Source organism: Bactrocera dorsalis, chromosome 4, assembly GCF_023373825.1.
Source record: "Bactrocera dorsalis isolate Fly_Bdor chromosome 4, ASM2337382v1, whole genome shotgun sequence".
Lineage (NCBI taxonomy): Eukaryota > Metazoa > Arthropoda > Insecta > Diptera > Tephritidae > Bactrocera > Bactrocera dorsalis.
In genome coordinates, this window is record NC_064306.1 from 62,581,606 (window position 1) to 62,602,531 (window position 20,926).

The 20,926-nt window shown below is 36.5% G+C and overlaps 1 protein-coding gene across 2 annotated transcripts in view; it reads left to right on the forward strand.

Moving 5' to 3' along the window:
* LOC105226921 (rhophilin-2) overlaps positions 1-14,310 on the forward strand; it is a 123,416-nt gene extending 109,106 nt beyond the window's left edge. For both annotated transcript variants that reach the window (XM_049456526.1, XM_049456527.1), the window contains 9 exons: positions 5,500-5,653; positions 6,066-6,207; positions 8,459-8,775; positions 8,915-9,059; positions 9,357-9,631; positions 12,216-12,348; positions 12,509-12,831; positions 12,900-13,052; positions 13,149-14,310. In XM_049456526.1, coding sequence (XP_049312483.1) covers positions 5,500-5,653; positions 6,066-6,207; positions 8,459-8,775; positions 8,915-9,059; positions 9,357-9,631; positions 12,216-12,348; positions 12,509-12,831; positions 12,900-13,052; positions 13,149-13,352 — 1,846 coding nt within the window. In that variant the 3' untranslated portion in view covers positions 13,353-14,310. The remainder of the gene's footprint in view (positions 1-5,499; positions 5,654-6,065; positions 6,208-8,458; positions 8,776-8,914; positions 9,060-9,356; positions 9,632-12,215; positions 12,349-12,508; positions 12,832-12,899; positions 13,053-13,148) is intronic.
* The last annotated feature ends 6,616 nt before the right edge of the window (positions 14,311-20,926 follow it).

Sequence of the window (20,926 nt, forward strand, 5' to 3'; positions counted from 1 at the left end):
TGATTGTCGTCGACATTAAGAGATTACTCTTTTCTTGTCGGGGGCCTCCTATGTTGGCCATTAGGCTGCTCAGTTGGGAGGTGATCTTTGCTTCGTTTCCTGCGGCGTGCTGGACTTGTACCCAGAAGGTTAGTCTGTGGTCCAGCCTTACACCTTGATATTTTACTGCTTTTTATGTCCTATCCGTAGTCGTTTGCATACTTATTTCGAGGGTGTGTGTTTATTTGTTAGCAGTAGCAGCTCTGTTTTTTCTGTAGCAAGCTGCGGTTATTTGAATCGAGCCATGCATGCGTCCATATCTTGACCTCATTAAGTTTTCTTCGCGCTTCTTCTATGTCTCTTGCTGTAATTACTGACTGCTTCAACGTCGTCCGCGTAGTAAATTAGTACGACTCTTCTGTCATTTCGAGTTTTAATATACCGTCATAACTGATGTTCCACAAGTCTGGGCATAGAATTGATCCTTGTACCGCTCCTGATGTGACCGCTATCTGTCGTGATCCCTCTTTAGATTGGTATAGCAGTTTTCTATTGCACCACGGCTCTGAGGTAGTCGGCGATTTTAAAAATTTTTTCCACTCATCTAGCGCTGTTGAAGTCATTTCGAAGATCTAAAGTCACTTCTTTTGTATTTATGTCATCTACGCTGTGCGGCTTCTATGCTTTCAATGGCATATTTTATAGTTCCTAGAGTTGATCTACCGGGTCTAAAGCCGTGTTGCTTAGGGGAGAGTCCTCCTGCTTCGTTGATAGCCGCTTCGAGTCTGAGTTATAAGTAAGTTTTCCACGGTTCAGGGAATATTCCGGCTTCGGGGCAGGCGTTTTACATATTCAATACTACTGCCGGTCGCTCTGCTGCGATTGTTTTCAGGATTTTTTCTGGGATCCTGTTTGGGCCTGGTGATTCGTTGGCCTTGAGCTTGACAGCAGCTTTATTAATATTTAAAAAAATTGCTTTGAATACTTAAAATTTCCATAAATTTTAATTTTAGCACCAATATTTTTCCCGAGGTGTATTATATAACGTTTAATGCATTTTTGTAATTTTATTTTCAAACAAATTAAAAAAATGTAATCAAAATAGTTGGAAAATACTCAAAACATAGTTTGTAAGCGAAAACAAAAATTCAAAATCTCATGTTTAATTGCTTTCGAGCAAATATTTAATCGCTTTCGAGCAAATCGCTTCAATCTGCAGCGTGAAAATTAATTTCCGTTATCTTGCTGCATTATTTTCTTTTAATCTGCTTGATCTCTCACATACATATCTTTTTTAATTAGGAATTTTTTATCGTTTTCTTCTTGCATTTTCCACATTTTTGTTTATCTAATTTTTAACGCTTAACCGCAAAGTGCGCGAAGCTTGCGTGTTTCGTAGGCTTTTCAGCGAGCTTGTCGGCATTTGGCGTTTTTGCTTGGCAGCAATTTACAAAAGTTTTTCGTGCTTTTGGGCGTTCGTTGCGTAGCGCCTTAATGGCTGAGGCGCGCTGTCTATCTACTTTTGTTGTTATTATTGTTTAATGTTAGTTATTATTATTGTTGTTATTACATGCTTGACTTGCGGCGATCCGCTTGACACGCGCTGGTGTTTAAGATTTTTCCAACATTTTTTTTCCTTTCATTTTTTGGTTTTGTGTTTAACAGTTTTTGCAAAGTTTTTCCAAAGTTTTTTAATTGTTGTTTTTGTTTTTATATTTTGATTATTTTTTTTTCTACTTTTTACTTATTTTTTTATTTTTTTATATTGTTTTTTTCCATACACTCGTATTTACTGCAGCTTCAAGTCATTGCTTTGGTTGTATTTGCCGTAGCTTAGTGTTGCAGTTGTGATTATTTAACAGCCATTACAGCAACAACTGTATTTACTAATCATATTGTAACAACAATCGCACATTTGCAATTATAATTATACTCATAAATACTTTGCAGCTCGTGAAATTATTTTTTCTTCACGTTTTCTAAATTCATTTGTCGATAGTGTTTTCGCATTTTAAATACGGCATTTTTTAATTTTTTTTTTTAATTATTCAATGCATTTATTTTCCCCTCTCTTATTATTATACAATCGAATAACAGTCATTAAATGCATTACAGAATCAGTATCGACGGCCAATAAGGTAGCGTAAGAAAATATTTTTGCCACACAAGTGGTTGAATTATTGTTTGTTTTGACTTACCGTTATTGCAATTAAACTTGTTTGGCACTCAAACACAACTTGATCTTATCTAATATGAAATATGTTTTACTGAGTTGTGATATAATGAGTTATAATTTACGTTAAGTAAGAAACAACGAGGTTTGGGCAGGCTAAACGCGTAACGTAAAGCTTAATGTTTTGAAATCCCTTAAATAATTCTTTAAAATTCATTTTTGGGCCTGAACACTTGAGAGTAATGCACCGATCATAGCGTTCGAAACAGGTCTCAGTCTCGATTTTTACTTATTAATTGCCGCTAAACTCTCTTAACATGAACAAATTTACAGTTTTAGAAAATATTGTGAATTCGGAAGTAATTGGAAGACCTATACATGCAATTTTGATTTCAAATATTGTTCTTTTCTGCGATTTCCTCGCGCTAATGGTCCAACAGCTCTACTTTCTAGAGCTGGTTTTCTCTTTATTATTATTTCATGTGTAGTCAATGCGAAGTAGCACCTGTTGGCAAGAGTTATTCAGCATGGGATTTCGAGCTAGACGTTGTTGTTGGTGTTAATGCTGATTCCAAGATACACGAAGTTATCTACTACTTTAAAGTTATGACTATCAAAAAGTGGTATGGGGATTAGCTGGACTATTGGACGTTTAGATGTTAGCGGTGTAATCTCCACTAATCGGAACGCCGAACAGTTAGGGTAATTTGCGCGTGGGTTGTTTAAGCGGCGAAGGTGTTTAGCTGGCGTATTAGAGTTATATTTTATATGAGTGGTGTGTGTATGTGATTGTGTATGGCATCCAACCCCTGGCCACCAATCCATAGCTGTATGGAAGCTAAACTGGTAGTAGTTTCGGCTACGAGGTCTGATCGGAGACTAAATGCCAGTACCACGGAGAGCAGGAGCTCTTGGAGTTCGCACCAACCTGCCCATGCGGACTGAGCCCTCGGGGAGTATCGTGGTGGTTGCGCTTAAAACCCAAATGAGGGAAGAACTGACACTTCTTCAGTTGAATTTGGAATTGCATTGCAACCGGGAGCTGGATCCAAAGTACGGTAAAATGTTTAAGATGGGCCTCGAACCTTACCTAGGTGGTTATTCTATCCATTCCATACTGCCAATTGGTACTGAAAATGTCAGGGCTCTGATCAACGCATTGATTTTATCCGCTGTGCTTTTGACCGCCGTGAGATAAGGCTGTCGTCAGCAGGTACCCACGTTAAACACACCGGACGTTGTCTTATTTAATTTTGTCCTCGTTTACTACCAGACTCGTGGTTGTTGAGGCCAATTATATCAATATTATCAGCGTACTCAAGCATCGGTACACTATCACAGAAGATTGTACCTTCTCTGTTTAGCTCTGCAGCTCGTATTACGAGTATTTTCTCCAAGAGATTGAGGAAGTCACACGATAGGATTTCTCCTTGTCTGAAACCTCGTGTGATATCGAACGGCTTGGAGAGGTCCTTTCCGTTTCTGACGGAGCTTTTGGTGTGGCTCAACGTCAGTTTGCACAGCCATATTAGCTTTGCGGGAATATCAAGTTCAGACATAGCGGCATGGAGGCAGTTCCTTTTTGTGCTGTCGAAGCCGGCTTTAAAATCGATGAAGAGTTGGTTTGTGTCGATCTTCCTTTCACTGGTTCTTTTGCATAATTTGACGCATGGTGAAAATCTGTCCGATTGTAGATTTTCCAGGTCCAAAACCAGATAAAGTCCAATCAGTTGGTTGACGGTGGGGTTCAATCTTTCAAACAGTACGCTCGATAGAACCTTATATGCGATGTTTAAGAGGCGTATCTCACGGAACGGTTCGTTTAGTTTAAAATTGAAAACTAGAGGTCTAAGCTACCTTGTTAAGTGAGTAACGCTCCAGCCCACTTAACAAGGTAGCTGTTGACATCAGAGATTTAAAAATATGCTTATGACTTGTGTCACTTCAAGAACTCTATACCTCACCATCAAATTTTATGCGGTAGTTGTGAAATTTATACACGAGCCTTTTGAAAGCAAGTTCTCATAGCAAAACACATGTGTTCAGTACTATCTAGGGCACTATCGTCGAAACGATGCAAAGGCTATAACCCCAAACGAGAGATCGCCACAGACAAAAAGTTGCTATACATGCTTCTGATGTTGGATGTTGTTGTTGCCTTAGATGTTGGTTCTGTTAGTTGAAATTATTGGCATCAAATCATTTAAGAACTTTTAGGAAAAAAATATTTTATGAAATCCACTATTTGTGACATCCACTGTTGCCATTCTAGCTGCATCTTTCTTAATTATCGCCATAATCAAATCAATGCTCTGCAATTTCAAGGTGTGTGCACGCTAGATGTATGTCAGCTGTCACCGTTATTAATCACAACTTCATCAAAACAGCAGCTTAAAATCTGACAACAACAGAAATTATTACAACAAAAGAGGTGTGCCTTAGCCCAATAGGTGCGAATACAGCGCTTCACTGGGCTTTGTGTCACCATTGCCAATATAAGCCAATTAATGAAGATTCTTCACAGCAAAGAAAGAGCGCTCCATACAAAAGCAAGAATGCGGCCTCTTATAGAAACAGAACAAATGAGCTATTGTGACAATTGGGAGCTGTCACGCTTACAAACGCACACACCTGTATATTTAACACAGTTTGCCTGCGCGAATATTCGTATGTGGAGTAGGACAGCTACAGTTGGAAATTCGGCAAATCATTGCTTTGAAAATGATGTTGATGATATTTTGTATTATCGGCTGAGTAGTTGATAAAAAGCGTGTCACGCTGGAGACAGCTACGAACATATATAAATATGTATACTAGTAGTAATTGCGCGCCAAAAGCAACAACGTAAAACCGCACTTTGATTTGAGTTCGCCATTGTACTCACCAAATTGCCATCCGCTGCGAGAGAAAATCACGCGGATTACAGTCGCATTATGCTTCGTCTTATGGAATTAAAGCTTTGCGCTTTGTTGTTGCTTTTTCTTGCGCTAATGCGCCTCAGAACATCCGCAGTCGGCGAAATTTGTATAGACTGTGTCGTTGGCCCAAATAGCTGCAGGCGATTGGGGTCAGAGTGCCAAATGGCACTTGATTGCTATGAACTGAAAAACAAGGAAAAAATATACAAAAAAACATCAACAGAAGAAAAGTTGAAATCAAAAAAAAAAAATTATAAAAATTAATATAAATTCTCACAAAGCGGCTGGGGCAAAAGAAACATCGGATAAAGGCCGAAAAAATACATTTTTACTTTTTACTTATTTTTGTCGTTCCTTTTAGTTTTTATAGACCCACAAATTCTTGCGCTAAATAATGCAATATTTTCCCGTTATTTATTTCCTTTGCAGTCATGAAAATTTTATGCCAATGATACCACTTGGCTTGAAGGAAACAAAAGAAATCAGTTTTATGGAACCATTCTCCGACTTAATATTGGAACATTATAGTGAGGAGCCATCTTTATACGTGGATGCCATTGCCGACATCACAGACACCAGACAGGTAAGTTATTTAGCCTATATGTCGTCATAAAATGCAAAATAACGTAACAGCACTTTTCATAAGGTAAGAAGTGAAGGAAAAGCGATATAATAGAAAGCACGCATATAGAAATAAAATTTGAGTTTTGGTTATAAAAATGGTTATATATTGGTTATATAATGGTTATATAGTGGTTATATAATGGTTATATATAGGTTATATAATGATTATATCTGACAACGGAAGCTGGAATTTTTATGCTACATATATGTAATATGATGTAGTGAATCGTAAGCTATAAAAAACTCAATTTCGATTTTTTTTATGAAACGTTGCTTTGCATTTTAAGTGATATTTCATATGAATCAAAAGACTTAAGCAACGAACTCGTTTATGTAAAATATATTTTTTTTCTTGCACTTGCACTCTATAGGCGTCCCGAACACCATCACGCGATGCGCAAGGCGTGGCACTGCTCTTCCGTTACTACAATTTATTGTACTATGTGGAGCGGAGATTCTTTCCGCCAGACCGGAATTTGGGCGTTTACTTTGAGTGGTACGATTCGCTAACCGGTGAGTATTTTAAAAGTTTTGGAAAGAGTTTGGGAAATTTTTGGGGAAAAACTAATTAAGTAAGGAAGTGCTATTTTTGGGTTGAACTGCATATGGAAAAATGTTCTTCTAAATTATTAAATGGCAATTTGAGGAAAATATTTGGAATTGTTGAGTTGTTCTATATAAATTAAGAAAGGAAACTGCGTTCGGGCAAATTGAAGAGATGGATAAATGGATGGAGATCATTTTTGGTGTTAGCAAAAATATTTTATTTATGAGCTCGACATTCGAAATAGATGGACGTCCGTACAAACGTCTACGTTAGTGCCATAAACTGTTAATGCTATCATAAAATATTCACTGAAGAATAGAGAGGATGCTTAAAGATTTTAAAATTATGTCAAATTATGGCGACCAGACCAAGGTCTGGATGAATTTCATTAATTCTAATGCTGAACCATATTATGGTCAAGAAAAAATTTTCACTAACTTTCCTCTAAATATCTCAAATATTTATCGAAATACATATTTTATACGAAGAGAAGGTCATAAATTAAAAATAAGGATGCTAGAGGAAGTGACGGAGATTTCAATAAGGACGCTACAAAAGTAGACCAACAGAGACAGCAAATGACGCCATATTTTTCCCCGCTCTTTTGACATTTCTCTTCAGTAAGATTTGCCATTTCTTCATGGAGAGACATGCGATCCAAAAACGAGTCGAATTTATAAAAATTTACTACCGAAATTCGGGGTCCATGGTCTCAACTTTAAGAGCACTACGTCCAATTTACAAGTCGCCATAATCGTCCTGTCAGATCAACAATTGTACGCCTAGTGGAAAATTTTTAATCCACAGGCACAGTACAAAATGTTTTCCTGCCACTGAGATAAAGAAGTGCCTGTAGTGTAGAGAATGTTGCTGCCACTAGCGCTTCAATTGAAGAAGACCCAAATTAGTCTCTCACACGTCGTTCTCAAGCGTTGGGCATCTCTGTGACGTCGTTGTGGAGAATTTTGCGAAAAGATCTTGGTTTACATGCTTACAAGATCGAATTGATACAAGATCAGAAGCATCTTGACCACCAGAGTCGTCGTATGTTTGTGAATTGGGCTGAGCAAGAACTTGAAAATGATCCGCATTTTCATCAAAATCATCTTCAAGGATAAGGCTCATTTATGGCTGAATGGCTTCTTCAAAATATCTGTTATTGGTCAGACAGTAATTCACACTTACTCCTAGAGTCACCATTTTATCCCGAAAAATTACAGTTTGTTACGGTTTATGGGGCGGCGGCGTCATTGCGCCATACTTCCTCCGTGATGAACAAGACCGGCACGTCACTGTGAATGTGGAGCGCTACCGCTCAATGATAACCGAATATTTTTGGCCCGAATTGGATGATGTGGACTTGAACAATGTGCGGTTCGAACAGGGCGGGGCCACCTGCCACATAGTGATTGTCACAATCGAGTTATTGAAAACCAAGTTTGGTGAACGTGTTATCTCACGAAATGGACCAGTCAATTGGCCGCCTCGGTCTTGCGATTTGACGCTGTTAGACTATTTTCTGTAGGGCTACGTCAAGTCTATGGTATATGCCAACAAACCAGCGACGATTGATGAACTTCGTACGAATATCGAACAGGAAATTGTAGCAGTATCGGCTGATTTATGCTTGAAAACCGTCGAAAATTGTGTTCAGTGTCAGGATTTTGCTAGCGTGCTCTTGGTGACCATGCAAAAGAAAAATCTATCTATCTAACTATCTCATAAATTACCCATATTTTCAATTATAGACACTCGGGTCCACATATTCGTTGGTTTGCCTGTCTGTGTATACGCGAACTTGTCGCTTAGTTTTTGAGATATATATCTGAAATTTTTTGCATGATCTTCTCTACTCAATAAACTGCTAATTTGTCGGAAGAGCCAATATCAGAGCACTATCTCATATAGCTACCATATAACCTGAACGATCGGAATCAAGTTCTTGTATGGCAATTGTTTTCATTTCACGAGACATCCACCCAAAATTTGGTGTGGATTATCGAATCGAATTACTATGGTATATAGCTGCCATGCAAACTCAAAGAACGAACAGAACGAAATTAAGTTCTTGTAAGGAGTTTGAAGGGTATTATAGCTGCGGCGCAGATGGTTCTCTTTACTGTGTTTATGTAAATTTAGCAAGCCACTAATTGATTCAGACCATATTAATGAAGGATTAACACTTATAAACCCACTTTTCTACTTCTTCAAACACAGGTGTACCCTCCTGTCAGCGCACCATTGCCTTCGAGAAGGCCTGCACGCTCTTCAATTTGGGCGCCATCTACACACAAATCGGCGCACGACACGATCGCACCACCGAAAAGGGTTTGGATGCGGCAGTGGACAGCTTTCTGCGCGCCGCCGGCATATTTCGACACATCTACGACACATTCACCAATGCGCCCTCCATGGACCTGAAACCGCAGGTGCTCGACGTGCTCGTCTCGCTGATGCTATCACAGGCGCGCGAATGTCTCTTCGAGAAGTTGCAGCTGCAGATCGAAGCGCTCGGCCTCACCGAGTCTAGTCATGTAAGTGGATATGCTAATGCAAAGCGCTGCCGATGACAGCGACTGATTATGTCACTAGTTATCTAGTTATTCTACGCAGTTGCCGCTATAATATTGTCAATATATTTACTACTATTTTTTCTCTTTCCGCTCCGCACAGCTCTTCAAAGACCTGGCAGGCGAGGCGGCGCAATTGACGCTCGAATACAATGAAATGCACAAAAACATACAAATGAATGACACACACACATACTTGCCGGAGTGCTGGGCCGGTCTGGTGCCGCTCAAAGCTGAGTTCTACAAAGGTAAGCATTTAGCTTGGTGTTGTTATTGTTGTTGCACTTGACGCGCGCGCGCCATTTGCAGCTGAGAATGTCGCGTTATGCTGTGGCGCGCTTGGAATGCGACTGGCTTGCCTTGTGCTCACACACACACTCATACATATGCGCTTACAAATTTATTGCGCACGTGTTCATGGCGCGCTGCACAATTCAGCAATAATCATAATCATAAGCTTTACTAATCGTTCGTCACCTTGTTTACTTATGTGTTTTTCTATCATTCCAACTCTTTCTTACGCTCGCCCGCGCTTGTTTTTGCAGCTCTGGCCCACCACTACGAGGCGTGCAGCGTTGACGTGGCCGCCGACAAGACGTCGCTCAGCACCAAGAAGAGTCAGGCCACATCGCATGGCGGCACTGCCAACGAGTCATTTATCGGCAATGCGCGGGAGGCGTTACGCGCCGCCGCCGCTGCCTTTGACGAGAGCGAGGAGGATGCGGCGAGCGCGACGGCGCTGAAACGCGCCCATCTCAAGGAGGCTCTGGCTAGTCATGAAGAAACGCAACGCCTGCAGCGCATGTGCAGATTTTTGAAGGTGAGTCTAAGCAGTTATTTACATACATAAATACATGCATATACATATATACATGTATGTATATGTAGGTGTACATATGTTAGTAGCAGTATAAAATAAAATGTGTGGTATGCCGCTAATTGCTGCTGCGCTTGCTTTCAATTCATAAAGTGCTGCCATTCAGCATTGTTGACATTTGACATTAGGTAATCACAACAACATGACATGATTGTTGATGGCACACCACAAAACGCCCACCGCTTGGCGTTCGGCATGGTGTGCCTTACCATGTTTGTAGTAGCACTAGTAATTTATTGATATATGCTATTGTAAAGTCTAATTTATAGTCGGCCTTGATTATGTCTGAGAAATTATAAATCTTCAATAAAGAATGCGCTTCGCTGCAGAATTTATTTAGATGCGCTGATTTGATTATTTTAACGCAAATTAAAGATTTTTAATTCCATCAAACATTATTGTATGAAAACAAAATATTCTTGGAAAATTTCATGGCGAGATCAGTATTAAAGTGTGAATTAAAACTTTGTATAAGGAAAGCAATATGAAAGGTCAGCAAGTCGGATGAAATATATTTCAAGGTTATGTAATCAATAAGTATTGACGAATCAGTTGATTAAGGAATAACTTGCAGGTCACTAAAAATCCGCCCTCTAAGGAACCGTCACCCACCCTGGAACCACACTACTTCAGGGTGTCGTTCTATTTTACTCATTGAGAGATTTACATCTGCGCACCTGTATCCAGGTACCGCCTTTTGCTGCGTAGCAAGTTTGCTGCGAATTTCTTGATAATTCCCCAGTTTGCTTCACTCTCCAGCAAAGAATGTATCGTCGTCTTCTGTCGCGTCGTTATATAGGCTTGACAGCTCTTTGACTTTTCCCATCCTTTGGAAATAACAGCTGAAATGTGTAAAAATCGACTTCCCCAAACTTACGGCTTGTCCATAAGTTTAGATCTTCTATTAGTCTGGCCGTCCATCTGCCGCGAATCTATTCTCCCATGTTATTATGTCTTTATTTATTTGATCTGGGAGGCTGATGCAACTCTGATGGCTGCGGTGCAATGTCCTCTGGCCACTTCCTTACGCCGGTTTTCGTTTTTAAGCACAACTGCCCAGATTTCAGCTCAGTATAATAGGACGCTGATTGTCGTCGACATTAGGAGCTTCCTCTTTTCTTGGCTGGGGCCTCCTCTTTTGCCAATATCCTGCTGAATTAGGGGGTGATTTTCGCTGCCTTTCTTGCGACGTGCTGGATTTGTACCCAGAATGTTAGTCTGGAATCCAGTCTTACGTCTTTTTGCGTCCTAAAATATCTATATCTAATTGTTCGCATAATTATTTCAAGGGCAAGATAGTAGTAACGCTGTTTTACTGTAGCGAGCTGGAGGTTGTATGAGTCGAGCCATGCTTGCGTCCTGATTGAGCTTTCTTCGCGCTTCTTCTGTGTCTCTCTCTGTAATTAATGCTGAAGTGTCGTCCACGTAGCCAATTAAGTGTCGTGATCCCTCTTTTGTTTGGTAGTCGGGAATGTTAAAGCTTTTTTGAGAGCGCTAATTATATCCACCCATCTAGCGCTGTTGAAGCGTTTCGGGCATCTAAAGTCACCAGCAACACTATTCTTTTGTTTTTATGCCATCTACGCTGTGCGGCTTCTATACTTTTAATGACGAATTTTATAACTCATGAAGTTGATCTGCCGAGCCTAAAGCTATGTTTTCCTCCAGCTTCGTTGCTAGCTTCCAGTCTGGCTTTAAGTAGCCTTTCATAAAGCTTTTCCGCTGTATCAAGTATGCATAGTGGACGGTATGCTGATGGCAGTTGGGATCTGTTTTTCCCTTACCAGTCGTTGCTTTTCCCAGGGCTCAGGGAATATTCCGGCTTCGAGGCAGGCGTTATACATATTCAATAGTACTGCCGGTCGCTCTGCAGCGAATTTTTTCAGGATTTCCGCTGAGTTCCCGTCCGGGTCGGGTAATTTGTTGGCCTTAAGCTTGTCAGTGGTTAGTTGCAGCTCTACGAGGGTAAACTGGGGGATTTGCGGAAATCTTAAAGCATGTTCTGGATCACTAGCCCTTTTTTCATGCGTGGGGAAGAGTGCCTTTACGATCTGATCCGTTTTGGCAGCGGTTAAGTCAGGTGGCTTTGCTCGACCGCCGAAGTTTTTCATTATTATTTTATACCCTCAGGGTCCTCACAGGTTTTTGTTAATATCCTTGCGTAGTTCCTCCCATTTTTTTCTTTTTGCTACCACCGATGGCGTGCTTCAGCTTCTCTTTTGCTGAGTTTTATTGCTCGGCTTCTCGGTATGCGGCTCCTATATGCCTGGATCTGTAGGATCTGCGAAGGCGGAGACATGTACATCTGAATTGGGAAATATTTTCAGTCCACCAGTAAACTGCGGTTTTATGTTTGCTGTGGGAAGCCTTGAGCAAGTCATTATTATCGCTTTCAAAACAGGAGACCATTATCCATTTGAGATACTGTAGTAGATATATTATAAAAATTCTGAGCTGATTTTTTTATGTTTGAGTGTGTAATAAAACATTTCTCTTAAAATAAATTTGTGTCTTCTTCTTCTTCCAGAACAAACTAAGTCTGACGCAGGTGCTTAAAGAAGCCCACTACAAAACACAAGACGAGTACGAAAAATTTCTAGAAGAAGCGCCACAAAACGATATACAAGATGATTTTCACGTGATAGATGCGGTAACAGAAGGTAAGAAAAATAGACGCCTCAAAAATCTTAAAAAATAATTTAAAGCTGATAAAAATTATATAAATACATACATATAAAAAAATTCAACTAAATTTAAAAAAATATTAATAGTCCAAACTATAACAATTTCCTGTAAATTATTTCTATCTCCACTCTACAGCCTGTTCTAAATTCACACTCTCCCTAACCGGCCCTGATTTCACATCATATAAAGTGGAGGACCCTTTCAAACGCCTTGGACCCATTGCAATTTTCTCAGCACGTCGCCATTGGACTGCGCCACGCTGTGTACGCCTGCAGAAAGGCTCATCCATATATCATGAGAGCGCGCACACACACTACCGTTGTCACTGTCCGACACCAAACGAAGGCCACGAAGTTGGCTGCAGTCAATATAAAGAGGATGTGGAGAGCTTCGGCTTTCATGTGCGTGGCGATGCGCCGGTCATTATAGCGCATGTCGAAATCAACTCGCTGGCTGATGTGAGTTGTTACCTTGAATTTTACATAGCACGATACTCATTTTTTATTGTTTTTATTTTTAAAACCAGTTGGGCGGCATTAAAGAGGGCGATTTTATAGTGGAAATCGCCGGCATCGATGTGAAATGGTATTCGCACCAACAGGTGGTGCGCTTAATACAGTCATGTGGCAGCACGCTGGAGCTGAAAGTCATTACGCCAATGGATAGAAATTATCTGAAGGTGAGGCGTTAAAGAAATATATATTTTTGATTGTTTTTTAATGAATTTTTGTTATTTTTATTTAATGATTTTTATATTTTTTTCCCAATTTTATAGCCACTGTCATCGAAAGGCTCCATATCCACGCTCTCTGCAGCCAGCTCATCCGGCGTTTCGTCCGGTTCATCCAGTCCCACTGGCACCACAACGAAACCAAAACCACGCTTCAAGACCACATCGCCGAAGAGTCGCCTGGGCAGTCTCTCATCGAGTTCATGGAATCCCTTCAGACGCACGCCGAGTTTAGCGAAGATTTTCTGAAGCGACAACAAAAGCAAAAAACATTTAAAACTCCATTGGTGGCCATTTTGTGCGTTTGGCGAAAAATCCTTCCGCATTCACTTTCAATATTCATTTAACCTAATGTAATGCAGACTTAGTAACCGTTAGATCATATATATATACTTATTTTTATTATTTCTTCTTTGTTATGTGTTCGTGTGTTAATTTCTTTGTTTTTCTTTTATTGTCAGAAGGGAAACAGAAGAATTTTCAGTTGAATTGAAATTTTCTTACGATTTTTTTCAAGTTTTTTTTTGTTGTTTGCATGCCGCAATAATTTCGTTTATTTTCTGGGTTATGGAAAATATTTGTTAATTGTAAATTATATGCAAGAAATTTAAAATTATGCTATAAAATATTTTTTTATCTTAAAATGTAAATGTATTAATGTTATTTAGAGGAAAATAAGTTTAGTTACGGCAAAGCGCTTTCAAACCAACTGAACGCCACTTAAAAAATATTGAAAAAAAACAAAACAAATATGAGTAAAACACATATATATTTCAAAAATTAAAAATTTACTGTTATCTGGTATATATGCATATTTTAAATATATATTTTTGTAAATCAACCGACGAACGCAGTGTTTAAGTGCAAAATCCACATATTTACACCTTAAGTGTTTTTTATATACCAGTAAATATTTATATAGTATATACTTATGGCTTTTGAGAAGCTTAAAAAATTATTTTATATGTATGTATGTATATTTTAACGCCATTATATATTTATAATTATGGCGTATGTTTATAGAGTTTATAGATATATGTTAAATATGCACAAAATATTATATTTAGGTTCGATAATGTATATAATAACATATATGTACTATATATGTATATGTGAAGCTGTGTTTATATACAAATATACGCATTTATTGTATCATATATATATTTTATTTGAATGTAAAAATAAAGAATATTCATTTAATAAAGGAGTAATGTCTCTGTAGAATTATTTTTGGTTTAAAAAAAACCATTTTGAAGGTTAGTTTGAAGATTTGGAGAGTTTTTGAAGTGAAAATGAAACTATAAGGAAGGTTGACTTTTATATTCCGGTATTTGGAAACCCAAAGAAAAAAACTTGGATTCTTGGCAGGCGTTTTAACAAAAAAATTAAAAAAAAAAAAACAATAAAAATTTTGGGATGTATTTTTTTCAAATTGTTGTAAACGAAAAAAAAATCCTTCGGCCAAGTCTTTAAGAATTGTATCCCTCGAATTTTTGAAACTTGTAAACCCATGTAACTCCTTAAATCGGAACAATTTTGCGCGATTATTTTTCACAAACATAGACGTGGATTAACTCATCAAGAGTGCATCAATGAAACCAATTCAATTTTTGATGATGAAGCTCCATCAAGGACCACTGTTTATCGATGGTGTGTTGAATTCAATCGAGGTCGTAGATTACTCCAAGATGAATTTCGCGAAGGTCGTCCAAAATCAGTTGTTGTTACACAAACTATTGATAATGATATTGCAATATCGTCATGTGACTTATGGTGAGATAAAGGCAACTATTGGCATTAGTGGAACCAAGATATGTATGTACATTCAATATTGCGTGGAAAATTGACGGTAAGAAATATTTGTACACGTTGGATCCCACACAGTTCGTCAATCAAAAAAGGCTGGTATCGATTGGTGAAGAAAAATGTTAAAAAAAAATACGATAACGCTGATTCGAAACACGTCTATGATATCATGACTAACGATGCAGATCGCAGATTTACGTGTAAGTATATGCCCGAAACCAAACAGCAAATATACATAGAGTCTATGGGTGTTTCAAGATGAGCCGAATCCAACAAAAGTTGTTTGTGCACGAAGCACTTTCAAACAAATGGTTGCCTGTTTTTGTTTTTTTTTGGAAAAACTTGTCATGACATGACCGAATGACTTTATTCATCTGAAGAGGCGATTGATGCATTCAAAACGCATGTTACCCGTACTTCTTCTTCTTCTTTATTGGCGTAAACATCACCTATGCGGTTATAGTCGAGTTTACAACAGCGCGCGAATCGTTCTTCCCCATCGCTGTTTGACTACAATTGGAGATTCCAAGTGTAACCAGGTCTGGTCAGGCGGCTGAATTTACTGACCGTTGTGCCACCCGAGCATTAAAGTAGCCAAGCGCGGTTTTGACATTGTGGTGGGGGGAGTTCTCATAGCTGCGCTCCAAGCGCTCATAGAAGACATTTTTGGTCACATCGTTCTTCTCTTCCGTCGGGGCGTGTGCGCAAATCAGCGACATGTGGAAGAACCTCGCTTTGATCTAGATTGTGGCTAAATGTTCACCCACCGGGGCTCCACGGATTTTACTCCGAATTCGCGCTCCTTTATATCACCGCTGTAGTAAATGCCACAAGGACCCATTTGTCTGAGTCCTTTTCCCGTCCATCCTATTTCTTAGACGGCGATGATGTCAGCCTTTGCTCTAGCGAAGACATCAACCAACTGGTCGGTACCTTCTCAATTGTGGGAATGGACATTTCAGGAGCAAACCCTTAAATCGTAATCCTTAATACGTTTTTCTTCATCATTCTTTTCATTGGTAGTGTTTTTTACGCAGCGGGTCCCAAACCCTGCGCACAACCCAGGGAACGGGCCTTCAAAAACATGTTTTTTGGCTGCTTAGAGGATACTTGGTCTACGAGGTTTGACAATTAAGTAATGAGACTGATTTTATTGCAACGCTTGTGGTAAACCTGTGACCTTGAAATTCTCTTTCTAGGAGGAGACTACTTTGAAGGGGATGGCAGAGTTGTAGAATAATTTTCAAATATACCGTTTTTATGGAATCAGTCTCATTACTTAATTGTCACACCTCGTAAGACCGGAATGTAAGAAAATCATTTCTGGTCACTCCCAAGTGAATGGCGCTCTGAGAACTTTTCTCACTTGCGTAACCTCTAAACATGGTTTCCTCCTCAAAAACTACACTGCATCAACAACGATATAATAAATAAAGCACCAGCATTTGATTTTCACTACATTTAAAATTTTTCATTTAATGACGATTTCTTTTATTCATTCAATAATATTATAATATATATGTGTGTATTTATTTCAATAAGTTTCAATATTTTATCTCTTCATTCATTTATTTATTTATATAATATCATTATATTTCTTTATCTTACCGTTTGTTGTGTCGTCACGTATGTACTTTGTTACTTTTGGTCATTAATGTATTGTAATGCTTGTGTATTTCGATTTAATTTGCATTGAATTACCATTACACAATATACACTGTACTGCAGTTGTAATGCACTCAATAAGAATTACATATAAAAATCAAATAATACTCATAAACGTGTTAATAATCATAATTATTACATATTTATCAACTATTTCCATAGAGAATTGTCAGCATTCTTCAACTGCTCTCTTATTTAGCATCACAATTGGTAATAAGAAATATTTGCTGTATTCATAATAGTAATCATAATAATATAATAAATAGTAACTAACTTAGACAATAAGTAATGATAAAAGATAGCTTAGAATTTCATTATTTAGTCGTTAAGTACTAATAATTTCCACTCACTTGGTATGTTTGTATGTTATGTATGTATATCGACTTCATTAATTTTTCTTTCATGTTTTTGTTTTATAAATACTTTTTGTTGCACATTCACATTGGAAAATTATTTACTAAGTTTGAATGATGCGATAATATCACGACCAATGACATTGACTAATATATATTTTTAAAGTTTTTTTTTGTTGCTTTTGCTGAGTGTTACGATTTATTGTTTTCATTTTTTTTTTAACCATAAAACATTGTACGCGCATGCAACGCAATACAGTTTTGGTGCAAGAAAATCAAAAAATAAAAATAAAAATAAAAATTATAAAAAAAAATAAAAATAAAAAAAATTAAAAAAAATAAAAAAAATTTAAAAAAAAATATTTGGAAAAAAATTTGATCTTAAGTTAGAAAAAAACATTATAAAGATAAATATTAAAAAATTATATATAAAAATATAAAAAAATAAATAGTAAAGAAATATTTCAATGAAGTATATGTATAAACTGGAATCCCATTATCCACTTATGGAGAGAATTTACCTTAGTAAATAATGGTAGAATTGAACACTTTTGGTTTGAAATGTGTAAGAAATAAACGCTTTAGGCTAAAAGAACGCGTAACTTATCCTTCCTTCCCTTTGTATGCTTTTATTTAATAATATAATATATACTATGCTTTGCTCTTCGTTCAACTATGGATTCATTCTTGTAACATGAAGGGATACTTATGTTCGACAAGCAGTTGAACTAAGACAGATAAAAGTAGGTACATAATTTTAAATAAAAATGATCTTCTATTATTCAGACTAATTCAAAATTTTAAGATATTGAGTATAAATAAAAACACTCTTCTTTAGACAAATTCGAAATCCTAAGAAATTGAGTACTTAGATCTTTTTGAGAACTTAAAAGAGCAGAAACCCTTCTAAATCAGATAAATTAATGGAATATACGACGGTTTTCTTGTGAACATAAGGTAATATCGTTAATCCATTGCATACGATATACCATTAGCAGATATAGCTGTTGGAAAGTTTGTTGGCCAGAAATTATGAAATTAACCAGAAGTTCCATTATCTAAAATATGTCTGAAATCTCTCCGAAATTCACAAAAATACTGTTTATCACAACTCGAGAGAACAGGTATAAAAATAATTTATTTCAAAAATGGCAGAAATTACTATACAACCATAATCGGCTATAAAATTCAGAAAAAATGTCAGGAAAAATTGGATACATAATACTTTCATGTTTGAAGTAAAGGCCATTAAGGCTCAGTACATAGTGAATTTGAGAACTTGGCCTCAAGGAAAATCCAGAAAAAATTATGGAGTTTATATTCGCTATATTTCTTATGTGGATTCTAGTTTTAAATATAAAGAAGGGTCAAAAATCTAATATTATTTTCCCTTAATAACTGAAAACTAGATTCTTAGAGACATCTAAGCAAGTTTCTCCAAGTGTCAGCCCTTAATTGTAACGGAAAGGTCCTCCGCCTTTAAGTCTTCTATTTTTTTCTTATAATGAGATAGAAAAATTTATAACTCGCTACCCACTACTTGAAAAAATATACCGGTTCTTAGATTTTGTAGAAAATTTAAAGATCTACAAAATGAAATCTTACGATTTTTTCGTGAATCTATACGTTTAAAGGTTATCAACGATGGAAATTTGAAGGATTTTATTTTTTTCTTATGAATTTTATAACTCTATGAATTGTTTCAATATGAGTGGTTTCTACATATTATATCGTTTTTCCTTCGCATGTAAACTTATGAAAAGTGACGTTACTTTATTTTGCATTTTAGGTGACAATATGTATGGATTTCCACTTAGAAGGGTCTTGCCTTATTCTAAGTCTAAAACTGCTACCAATATATGATCTTAATATGAGAAAAACTTATATGAACCGGATATCAAATGTTGTTGGTTCTATTAAGCGGCTAAAACCGCATTTTACGCTCGGATTAGTTCTTAAAGCATTTTCTAGACTTTGGACAGGAATTGCGGTTCGGTTTGATGTGTTGGAAATAATAAAATTTTTCTTAACATTTGTTTAAAATTTTCACTCAGCACTAATAGAATATAACTTCCAGCAAAGTCTCAACAATATTTTAAAATATGTCTTGGAGAATTTACTGTAGATCAGTTTAACAACGGCTTATAAATAGTTGCGGATACGAAAGGAGAATTTAGTAATGGTCACAGATTCAGCTGTAAGGATTAAGGAAAGTGGGTTATATGGTAGTACAGTTTCTGTAATCTCTGTTAATTTAAGGTGAGTACATAGAGAAGTTTGAATTATCTAAAACTACGGTCAATTTCGGTCCTAAGGTCCGAAATTATTGAGTTAACGTTATACATAAATAGTTTATACTTTTAGATAGACCATCTACCCACAACTGCTTTGTTTTGATATTGGATTTATAATGGTTAGGAACTCCTCTTAAATAATTCCTAGCAGATCAAAGGAAAAAAATACTAAGATGGAAGTCGCTTAGGTTTTTTCGCTACTATATTCAGAATTTTATTACTGAGGAAACTTGGTAATACCGTCTAAATATATAAACTTTCGATTTGAGATTCGAAAACAGAATATTTTTGGTAACTGTACATTCTTCAGTAGCAGTAACACGAATTATTGAAAACGGAGAAAAACAGTCGAAAGGAGGTTCGATTTTCGATCAAACTTTTGTGGACAGTTACGATTTGGGTAATAATCTAACTAATTATTAGAAAAAAAGCATTTCCAGTTCAGTAACGATTACGTTCAAAACCGATTCAAACTATATCAGAACCGGAAATGTTTTATGCTGCTACAATAGCAACAATATATGAAATATGAATATTTTGTATGCACTTCGGTGCCAATATAAATTTTATGAATCATTTTGACGTTGCCATATCAGAGAAAAATGTACGGAATATGGGAAACGACAGTCAAAAGAAAGTTGAAAAATTCAGCAAGGAAGTTCTGTTTTCGATCAAACTTATGTGAACAGTTCAAAAAAAAAAATTATTATAAAAATAAAATAAAAAATTATTATAAAAAAAAAAACAAAAAAAAAATAAAAATCTTTTACATAAATTAATGCATGATTTTTTTATTTTGAATTAAATTAGGAGTATTTTAAAAATAATAAAGACAAACCACAATTTCAAAATTGAAACTTATCAACTTTAATCAAAATACAACGCACAAACTACAAGTACAAGTGAAATGACAATAACCATATACAATTATGATAAAATCATATAAACTAAATAAAAATGCATAAGAAAAACTTAAATACATTAAATAAAAAACATAAATATGTTCGTATATATATACATATATATATGTATACACTATATATACAATGCGTTAAATGTTTGTATGTATGAATAATGAATGTAAGTTGCATTTAACAGTGCACCCTGTATCTACGCGCATGCGTACTTTGCTAGAGACCAGCGTCCCTTAGCGGCGCTGCCACCTGTTTACATATGCATATGTATGTGTGTATGCGCGTACATTGTTTATATGTTTCTGTTGCGTTTTTCACACACTTCAACGCCGCCGGCTTTGCTCAATAATTTCTTTATGCACGTCGCTCAACGCAATAAAGTTGTACGCATGCAAATATATATAGATTTTTTTTTGTGTTTTATTATTTTTATTTATATTTATATTATGATTCATATATTATTTTAATGTTAATGCGAGAAACTTAATAGCTAAAAACATACAGACATCCATTTTATTCACATACTTTTTTTTCATAGATTTTTCCTTGTTGCTAATAAGTTGTATTTGTTATTTTTGTGTTTTTTCGAAAAATCTATTTTTTTTTGTTAGTTTTATAGACAAAGTTTTTGTGTTAAAAAATGCTTCTAAAAAGGTTTCGATATATATATATTTTTTTGTTGTTTTTGTTTTTATTTTTCTTTTTGTTGTTGTAGACTTTTATTTTGTTTGACTGGCTTGATTGGTTAATGTTATTGATGTTCTGCAGTTGACACGTGTTTTGCTGCAATG